The sequence below is a fragment of the Colobus angolensis genome, unplaced genomic scaffold, assembly GCF_000951035.1.
Source record: "Colobus angolensis palliatus isolate OR3802 unplaced genomic scaffold, Cang.pa_1.0 Scaffold11, whole genome shotgun sequence".
Taxonomy (NCBI): Eukaryota; Metazoa; Chordata; class Mammalia; order Primates; family Cercopithecidae; genus Colobus; species Colobus angolensis.
The window spans coordinates 2,654,880-2,664,623 of record NW_012112030.1 but is presented as its reverse complement, the minus strand read 5'-3'; the positions used below and the strand labels follow the sequence as shown (position 1 = coordinate 2,664,623).

Below are 9,744 nucleotides of genomic sequence, written 5' to 3'. Positions count from 1 at the left end.
ACTGGGGACCCCTGGTTTAAGCCACCCAGGCTTAAGCCATCTCAAGGTGGCTGTTGAATTGTAATCTTTATAATCCTTTGGTTACCTATACAATCCTTGGCCCTGAAGTTGAATTTTGGAGACCAAAACTGTTGGCTTTACCCACTAAGAGTATTATATTTTTTCCAATGTAGATATCAAAAGGAGGAAGAATCCCTCATTATATACCATGGTATTCTGTTACAGCAGCCCAATTGACTAGGACAGTGCTATAAAACAGTTACTTGTCAGATTGAAGAGCAGGACAAGAGAGCTACATGCTGCCAAGGTAATTCTCACCAGTGACCTCATGAGCATTCTCCTGGTAGATTTACCTCTGCTGACCACAGTCCAGGTTTTTGGCTGGACTGTTTCACAGCTCACATCAGCAGGGCATCTTTTGCATTGTGCCTTCTCCCATCTTAGGTAGATGGAACAGTACTGCACCCGTACCTGGATCCTTAGCAAGTTTTCCTCACTTAATAAGTTATGCATTCTGCACTGCATTTTTCTTGTCTCACCAGACTCTATAGCCTTGTTAACGGCCTTGTCTAACCCTCTAATTGAGGGTCATCAGACCCACATACACCTTTTCTCTTTCGTACACATCTGGCCTGGCCTCTAAGTCCTCATACTCCTTTAATATTGTCCAGCTTGTCTTCAAAGACCATAAACCTTTCTCCCAGTGAAATTTCCCTCTTCCTCCATCTTAATCAGCCTTTTATTTTTCTTTTGTTTTTATTTATTTTCACTGCACCTGTTCCAGAAGAAAGACTAAATTCTGTGTTGTTTTATTGGTGCTGCTGCTGTTGTCTTTAACTAGTTCTTCCTTGATTCCTTGAGCAAATCTGATTCTTAGAATGTTTTAAACATAGGCATTTTAATTGCTTTCTTGAGCCTTTGGGTTTGCAGTAAGTTCAGTTATCTCTATATCTTAACAAGAAAATGGTATATAATGAGGGATTCTTCCTCCTTTTGATATCTACATTGGAAAAAATATAATACTCTTAGTGGGTAAAGTCACAGTTTCAGTCTCCAAAATTCAACTTCATGGCCAAGGATTGTATAGGTAACCAAAGCATTATAAAGATTACAATTCAACAGCCACCTTGAGATGGTTGGAAGTAACTCCTCAGAGCTTGTGGACAAGCCTCATGATCTGAGCTCAAGATACCTCCACACTTCACTGTCTCATCTCATGGTACAGTTCCCAATGACAGTAAGAAACTGACCAGGCATGGCCCACTTAGGCCTGCACAAAGCTCACACACACATGCTTGGGAGAGCAACTTAGCTTCTTTTTAGATTTGAAGCTCAGACTGAAAACCTGGCTGAAAAACACAACAGAAAAAAAAAATCATTGCATCCACCAATGCTTACCTAGAAAGCTTATATTTTTGAGAATCTTTTGAGATTCTGACCATTTTGAGATGACTCCAAAAGACTTTCTATATGGTGAGCTAACCTCCTCTATCTTTGCCTTCCATGCAGCACTAGGTCACCTTTGCTCATGCAGCTCAAGATCAGCCACAGAAGTTGAAATCCAAAACTCTGTGAGATCTTGCTTACTAAGACCCTAGAGGCTCAGTTCCTGTGTGCTAAAGCCCCCATCTATTAAAAAATAATAACAGGCCAGGTGTGATGGCTCACACCTGTAATCCCAGCACTTCAGGAGGCCAAGGTGGGTGGACCACCTGAGGTCGGGAATTCGAGACCAGCCTGACCAACATGGAGAAATCTCATCCCTATTAAAAAATACAAAAATTAGCCAGGTATGGTGGCACATGCCTGTAATCCCAGCTACTCGGGAGGCTGAGGCAGGGGAATTGCTTGAACTCGGGAAGTGGAGGTTGCAGTGAGCTGAGATCGCGCCATTGCACTCCAGCCTGGGCAACAAATGCGAAACTCTGTCTCAAATAATAACAATAGTAATAACACTGTGCCTGTTTAAATAATAACACTGTGCCTGTTTAAAACAGCCTGGCAATGATAGTCACACTCCTATGGACATTAGCCACAGTAAGCTTCTGTGAGCTGACAACGTGAAAAAATCCAGGTGTGTCTGGCTCCAAAGCATGTGTTCAAAACCACAACCCCATGCTGCCTGGGCTTCAGATGGGAGAAGCTTGAGGAATTCTGCCATTCCTAAAACCCCACGCTTTTAAAGACCCCAGCGTCGCTGGAACTAAGGATGGTTTTGTTTACCTCCCGGTAATTAATGACAATAATAGCTAACAAGTAGCATGCACTCTACAGTATGTCAGCTCTGAGTTATTCAGAAAAGGTTATCTTATTTAAGCCTCATTCAACCCCTTGAGTAAGTAATTTCCCCATTTATGTGATGAACCAACCCTTAGAGAAGCTGAAGACCAAGAGTCAACACTAAGTTCCTGGAATATGAACACAGGCAGCACCGACAGCAAAGTCCATGTTCTCAGCTCCCTCCCCACCACCACTGCACCCAGCAAAAGGAGCCCACTGTGCTTTGGGATTTCCTCAAAGCAAAAAGATGGCAGAGCAAGAATAGGTCCCTGAGGAAGAGGGGAAGTGGTCCAATGGTCTGGGAGGGGGCTAGACTTTCAGGGGGCAAGTGGCAAGAGCAGCCTGTATCCTCCTTGGGCCTGGTACCCTGGCGCTTTGCGCAGTTGTCTGGAAATTGTGTTTGCCTCGCTTCACTGCTTCATGCCTTTGGACTTATCTTTCCTCTCTGTATTGCCATGGAAGGAAAACTACTCTCCTTCCAGTGACCTAAATAAAAATCAGAGGTTTTCTCGAATGCTGCTTTTGTCCCCTGGTAATACCGTCTTCTCCCAGAGCCAGCCACACTGCGACTCAAGGAGAAAGGGTAACAGAATCCCAACCTTTAAGTGTGGAAGGGAAGAGACCACGTCTGATGGGGGAGGTGGGAGAGGGCGACAGAACTGGGGTGAGAACTTCTGAAACTCGAGTCAGGAGGCTGAGATTGGATATTGGGACAGAACTTCCCGTATCCTTATGAATTAGAATCCCCACTCAGGAAATACAGGATTCCTACTCCTTTTCTGACAACGCCAGCTCCCCACCCCATCCCGGAGTCTTCATTCCCCCTCTCCTACCCACTGTCGCTAAATTTAGAGCCTCATCTGTCCTCTTCCTGCAGGACGCGAGTATTTTAAGTGCTCCGCAGCGTGGTGCCGCAGGAGAGGCAGTGACGCCAGCACCGTGGAGGTAGGCGCGTCAGCTCCTCCTCGCTGCCTGTCAGACACGCCCACCTGCCCGGGCTCACCCGTCTCTCTCCACACACCTGTCTGCCTTCCTCCTGTTCTTCCTTTCTCCCAGGAGGCCGCCAGAGGGCGCACACTGAGAGCCTCCGCAGGTTGCTGGGGAGTTTAGGAAACTGCACAAAGGAACCTAATGGACACACTCATCTCCAATTCATGCTTATGGACATCTCAGGGAAACACCCCAGAGTCTGAAAGGTTCACCGGCTGGAAACACTGTCCAGAAGAGCTCCTAGTTGGGATAGGTCTGGGGATATAGGGGATCTACTTTGGGGAGCCCCTGACACAGACCTAAAATCTGAAGGGAACATGAAATATCCCACAGTACCTAGAAGGCTAGGAGCACATGTGACCTTCCAGGCCCACCCCAATGAAGCCCCCAGGGTGAAGGTGCATCAGCCCAAAGGCTGCAGGATGGAGTGCAGACTTTGAAAGTGGGTAGAGCCACACCTCTGCACACCGCCAGTGCATTTGTGTCCAGCTGCTCTGACGGCACAAAAGTGAATTTCCAGGACTCTGGTTTGGTGACAGGAAGAAGGACACACTTTGTTCTTGAACTGGTGGTTAACATAGTTGCCTCTAGAGCATCACTTTTCCCCAAGGATGTGCTTTTCATCATGCACCTTTAGAGAAGCTAATTAATTTTCATTGTGGAGAGTGGACTTGAGAGGAAAACAGCCTTCCATTGCAGAAAGAACGATTTGAGTGATGATGCCAAGGGAAATGTGTTTGCCGTTTCAAATTAAATTGGGAATAGGTGAATTGGAAACTCTGCCCCAGGCCTGATATCTCCAGGCTTTGCCAGCTTCTTTGAGGGAAGTTAGGAAACATCTTTCCAGGAGATCTTGAGCAACAAAATAAAAACTCATGCAGAATCCTGCCTGCTGCCCTTTCCCTGCGTCACTGGAGCTGGCCTCCTGCCTCAAACCTGATCCCTGTGCAGTGTATGTGTGAGTGTATGTGTCAGAGAGAGGCAGAGATTGAGAGAGGGAAGGAAGTCAGCAAGTGACAGCAGAGGTTCAGGGCATGTAGTGGCACAAGGAATTCATGGTCTTCTCCAGGCCTCTGGTGCCCATGTACACCCCCACCCCAGGTAACATCTCGATGGGCCCAGTAGTCACACAGGGAGATGTGCTAACCATGGGCCCAAGACCTGGGTGTCAAACACTGAGGGTGAAGAGGAGGGCCAGGAAAGGTTACACCAACAGAAATAATCAGTGGTCAGGGCTTCTGATTCTGGAGAGAGTTTCCAGGAATCTCAGGTAGAGTGGTTGCATTTAAGAGAAAACCCATGTCCAGCCCCAGAGGCAGCCAATCCAGGAAGGCCAAGAGTCGAGCCAAGGCTGGGCAGATGCTAAGAGAAGGACATATGCTACTCTGCGGCAGTCTGCAGGGGTGTGTACATCAAGAGGGAAGCAGAGTTCATGGCAAACTTGCCTTCTCACCCACGGCCGCTACCCCTGAGGCTTGAGCTAGAGGTGAATAAGGAGCCCCGAGCCTCAAGTCTCAACAACAGTGCAGGGGGCTCCAAGGACAAACACAGAAATAGTAGAAGCCACTTGGCTTCTGCCCCTCTTCATGGGAAACTGTATCTCTGAGACAGGGTAGGTGAGGACTAAGAGGATGACAAGGAGGAGGAGGGGGCTGAACTTCACCCACTGAAATTCAGGACCACCAACTATTAATAAAAACTCTCTCTCAAGCCCCTTTGAGAACCAAAGCTCTCAGATGTCTGAAGTCTGTGATCTTTTGAGCCTCTGGAAGGCTCTAGGTAGACAGGCAAGGCGGTCTTCTATGCAGTTTTGCCACAGACCCCGGAACGTCAGCTTGGTGTCTAGGCAGACCTAGACTACCGGAGAGGCCACTGCAGGGTGTCTGTTTGGCCATGCTCAGCCCCTGGACCTCCCATGCCGTGAGCCACCAATGGAGGTCTCCTCTCTCTTCCTACCAGTGAGTCGTCCCTGAGTCTGAGAGCCATACACATCACCTCAGTCACCACTGACTGAGCCCCTACTGTGTGCCAGGCCCTATGCAAGATCCTGGGGATACAGAGAATCTGTGGGGAGACAGACATGTCCCACAGCTTTGTAGTCACTACCATCATGGAGGCATGAACAAGGGGTCCCGGAGCACAGCAGAACTCCTGGAAGAGGCAATTCTTGAACCGGGTCTTCAGTAATAGTAGAAGACTGCCAAGGCACACAATGGGTAAGGGACATGCCAGGGAGAGGGAACAATACCTGCAGACACAGAGGCGAGAAAGAGCAGGGTGCGTGTGGGAAGCATACATGATTTCTGTGACCCCACCGCAGGGGTGCAGGGGTGGTAGCTGCAAAGAGGCCAGAGAAGGAGGAAGGCAGGACCTGCTCCACCTGGGTTAAGGGGCTAAGGCTTCGGGATGCGACCCAGGCCTGTCAAGGAGGTAGGAAAGTTGCTATACCGGAGAGTGGTCCAAACAGAGTTGCACTTGAGAAAGGCCACTGAGATCCAGAGTTGAGGACGGGTTGGAGTGGAGCAAGGCATAGGAGACAAGGGCAGGTGGGAGGCAGGTGGAGGGCAGGTGGGAGACTCTTGCCACAGACCAGGCAAAAACACAGAAGGTGCGGGTCAAGGCAGAGGCAGCAATAGGGGGAATAGAAAGCAAAAGACCTATTGGAGAGATTTTAAGGCGTAAGAACAACAGGGTTTCGTCACCATTTGGCCATCGGGTTGAGGGAGAGGGAGGAATCTAGGCTGACTCTCAGATTTCTGGCATAGGCAAATGGGTGAAAGGTGATAGGGATAGGTCACAGAGAAGCTGGGGAAAGGTGGAGTCTGAGGCACAGGAAGGGCAGGTGAATATGCCAATAGGTAGTTGCAAATATGAGTTAGGACAGAGATCCAGGTGGGAGATAAAAATATGGAGGCATCAACATACAGCTGGGAGTTTATGGCTATGGGCAAGAACAATGGTACCTGGTAGATGTCAGAACAGGCGTCAGGTGGAGCACCCACCTCCACCACAACTGCGCTACAGGCAACCACAGAGAACCAGGAAGAGCCTAAGGATGCCCTACCCCCTCATGCTGCAGGAAGGAACTAAGACTTGGATCCCTGGTATTTCCTGGGCCAGGACAGCACAAGGGGGGATGCTCCCACCAGCAGTTCACTCTTCTGAAATAACCCCTTCGGGTTACCATCCTTTATCACCTGCGGGTTGAGTAAGACCTGGGTCAGAGAACTAGTGGCCCAAAAGGCTGTGGAAGGGCCAGACTCTGCCTGCTGTCAGGCCAGGGGCTGGGCCAGCGTGGAGAGGGCTGAGGTCATTCAGCAGCCATGTGAGGTAACCACGTGGACGTGGGCAAGGAAGGCAGATATCCCCTGGGTCTGAACCTTGGCCAGCAGGGAAGGCTCAGCCTGGGAACAGTCTCCAGATCCCTTTGGTACAAATATCAGGGTTGCCTGCCTTCTCCCTGGGGACACCCAGCAGGGAGCCCGTGTGCACAGGCAATATGTTCCAAGTTGTGGGGTGGGGTTGGCAGCGCCCCTACAAGGCACTGGGCATCTGCCTAGGTGTCCATAGCATTCCCTGAATCTTCTATACTTTTCCAGCGGGTACTGAAGGAAGGGGGTGTGGGAACCTTCTGCCCCAGCTTACTTTCCAGGTGATCTGGCATCCTGGGGACTTACCCGGTCAGGCCCTCAAGATCACCAGCCCTGCCCACCTCACTTCAGCCCTGCGCAGAGACCAAAACAGCCCCTGAGGCCTCAGAGCCTCCGTCATGCCCACACAGGACCAGGCAGGCAGGAGACACCTCACAGAGCTTTTTTTTTCTGATTGTTTTATTTGAAAACCCTAGGATATGTCCCTTCCCTCACCACCCCCATCCCCCGCCCCTGCCCCAGGACATGACGATGCCACACACACACACACACACACACACACACACACACACACACACACGGCTGTGAGCTGCACACGGGAACACAGGGGCTGCACTCACAACACTGAAAAAATATACATTATATATATACACCTGGGGCCCCCACATCCCCTCCCGTCCCCGCAACTTGGCCACACCAGGTCACAGAGGAGGGGCCGGGGCTGCAGGGCCTCAGGACTGCAAGGGCAGGAAGGGAAACAGGACAAGAAAGGAAGGAAGTTGGAAAGGAGGGAGAAGCGGGGTCCCCAGACTGAAATGGAAACGAGGTGGGGTGATCATAAGAGAAGCAGGGACGACGGCCCGGCTGAGGGAGCCCTGCAGAGGGAGACAAGCTTCCCATGGACGGATGAGAGAAGGGAAGGGGAGAAGAGAGGGTTTTTTCTTCAGTCCCACTCCCAGCTCCAGCCCCAGCCATTGCAATTGTCACCCTCTCCCCAACACAGTGACTGCTAAGGGGGCAGATGCCATTGGGGGTAGAAAGGCAACTGAAGTCCAGCCCACTTTCCCACCCAGTCAGCTCCAGTGCAAGGGGCACACCAGGAGCATGACAGCCCAGAGGTGAGGGATGGGGGGCTAGGGGAGGGGCAGGCAGACTCCAGAGGGCCTGCTGGGGTTTTGAGATGAAAGGAGGACTGGTTCTGAAGCCTCTCTCCCTCTTGGTCTCTATTCTCCCAGAAGGTCCTTCTCCCACGTCTGGAGTGTCTGTTTCACCAGGGCAGAATTCTCCCTCTGCATGGGGAGAGGTGTTGGCCTCAGTAGCGGTGTGGGGGGGTCTCGATGATGCATCTCTCGTCGCTGCTGGGGGAGTCAGCCACCTCCGAGTCACTGCTGTCCTCGTCCTCCTGCTGGCCCCTGGCAGCCCCTGCCACACAGGCCTGCCGATTCTGGTAGGACTGGAGGGCGGGAACAGAGAGGAGAAGGGACCAATGGCCTGCCCACACCCCAGCCTCTCTTTCAGGGGTCACACTTCCCCCAGTCCCCTTATCCCCTTTGCACCCCCCTCCCTGCCTGAACCGCTCTCCCTCCTGCTCACTGCAGCTCTGCGAACAGCCTCCACCCGGGGCCTGCCCCTCCTCAGGAGTTCTCCCAGTGTGTGCTCCACAGTCTTGACCCTACAGAACCCCCCTTCCCTGGCCTCTCACCTCCATGGGGTTCACAATGATGGTGAGAGCTGAGTCATCCCAGAAGAGGTCAGGGTCCTTGGGGTCACTGGAGGCCCCTGGAGGCCCGCCAGCCCCCGAGACGCGGCGGTGAAGGGAATGGATGCGCACCAGGCCCAGGATGACCATGAGCACCAGGAAGCCCACGCACACCACAATGATGAGGGTCGCGGCGCTGGGAATCACTGCAGAGAGAGTGCGGGGGGTGAGCAGAACGTGACCAGGCACACCTGGGGGCACTCAGACAGGGGGCTGGGTAGGAAAAGAGGCAGCCCAGGCTGAAGGAGTCCCAGGGCAGAACCCACAGTGACCGAGAAGAGAGGAACACCTGGAGAAGCCAGAAGAGAAACAGCCCGCCAGGAAGGGCAGGAGACGAGAGGGGAGGAAGGGAGCTGTTGCAAGGCAAAGGGACGAACACAGAGGGTGGCAGCTGTACAGACAGGCAAGGGCAGCGGAGGAAAAAGACTCCCAACCCAACACTGTCATGAACAGCTCTATTCGCACAGGACAGAGGGCAAGGACTGGAATCTGCCCCTGTCATTCACCTGTGCCTTCCCCAGAGACCACTCAGCCGAGGAAAGAGGTGCCAGTGCCCAGTGAGGGAGGGGCGGGGCCACTACATGAGCTTGGCTGTGCAGGAGGAGATGCAGCTCCAAGCCTGGCCTGGCTGCAGGAGGAGGGCACTAGCACCTGAGGCTGGGGACAAGTCCAAGGGGCACAGAGCAGCCCCTTCCCTTACCCACCTGGGCTGAGCTCACTCCGTGACACCTCCCTTCTCCTGGTGGGCTTGGGGCTCCTGGACGCCTGGGGTTCCTGCTTCCCCAACATCTCCCCCTGAGGCGCACCTGCCTCCCCCATGGCTCTGCCATGCTTCCGGCCCTGCAGACCCACTTTGATGCCCAGGTTCAGAGGGGCATGGACCTTCAAAGGCAGTGAGACACAGAACGGCGCGTGCACTCTCACACGGACCTGAGAGCTGATGGCGGCAAAGCAGATGTGCATGCACAGGTACATGCTCAGGAAGACCGTGTGGGCACACAGCTGCACAAAGATCGCCACACCCCACACCCGAGCCAGGCCTCTGCCAGCCTGCATGCCGGCCCACACCAGCCACCTGGCCGCCTGCTCACACAGCGGGAGTAAAGGAACGCATCTGAGGGTCTCCAATAAGGCACAGCAGAGCCATATGTGCAGCATCACCCAGCTCCCCACCAGCTGGGCAGACCAGGCAACCCCCTGAAGGAAGACGTAGACACTACAGACGTGGGCTGTGAGGGCCACAGAGCGAGCCACCGTGAGCACAGCCCTGCCTGCTTCCTGCACACACACACACAGCTCTCGGAGTAGCACAAGGAAGCAAAGCAGGAAAGCCCGCAGCCCCAC

At 52.8% G+C, this 9,744-nt stretch overlaps 1 protein-coding gene across 2 annotated transcripts in view; it reads right to left on the bottom strand.

Annotated features, from left to right (window-relative positions):
- Positions 1-7,082: 7,082 nt before the first annotated feature.
- Positions 7,083-9,744, bottom strand: part of CLSTN3 (calsyntenin 3) — a 29,767-nt gene continuing 27,105 nt past the window's right edge. For both annotated transcript variants that reach the window (XM_011952537.1, XM_011952532.1), the window contains 2 exons: positions 8,344-8,546; positions 7,083-8,094 (listed from right to left, as the gene is read on the bottom strand). In XM_011952537.1, coding sequence (XP_011807927.1) covers positions 7,954-8,094; positions 8,344-8,546 — 344 coding nt within the window. In that variant the 3' untranslated portion in view covers positions 7,083-7,953. The remainder of the gene's footprint in view (positions 8,095-8,343; positions 8,547-9,744) is intronic.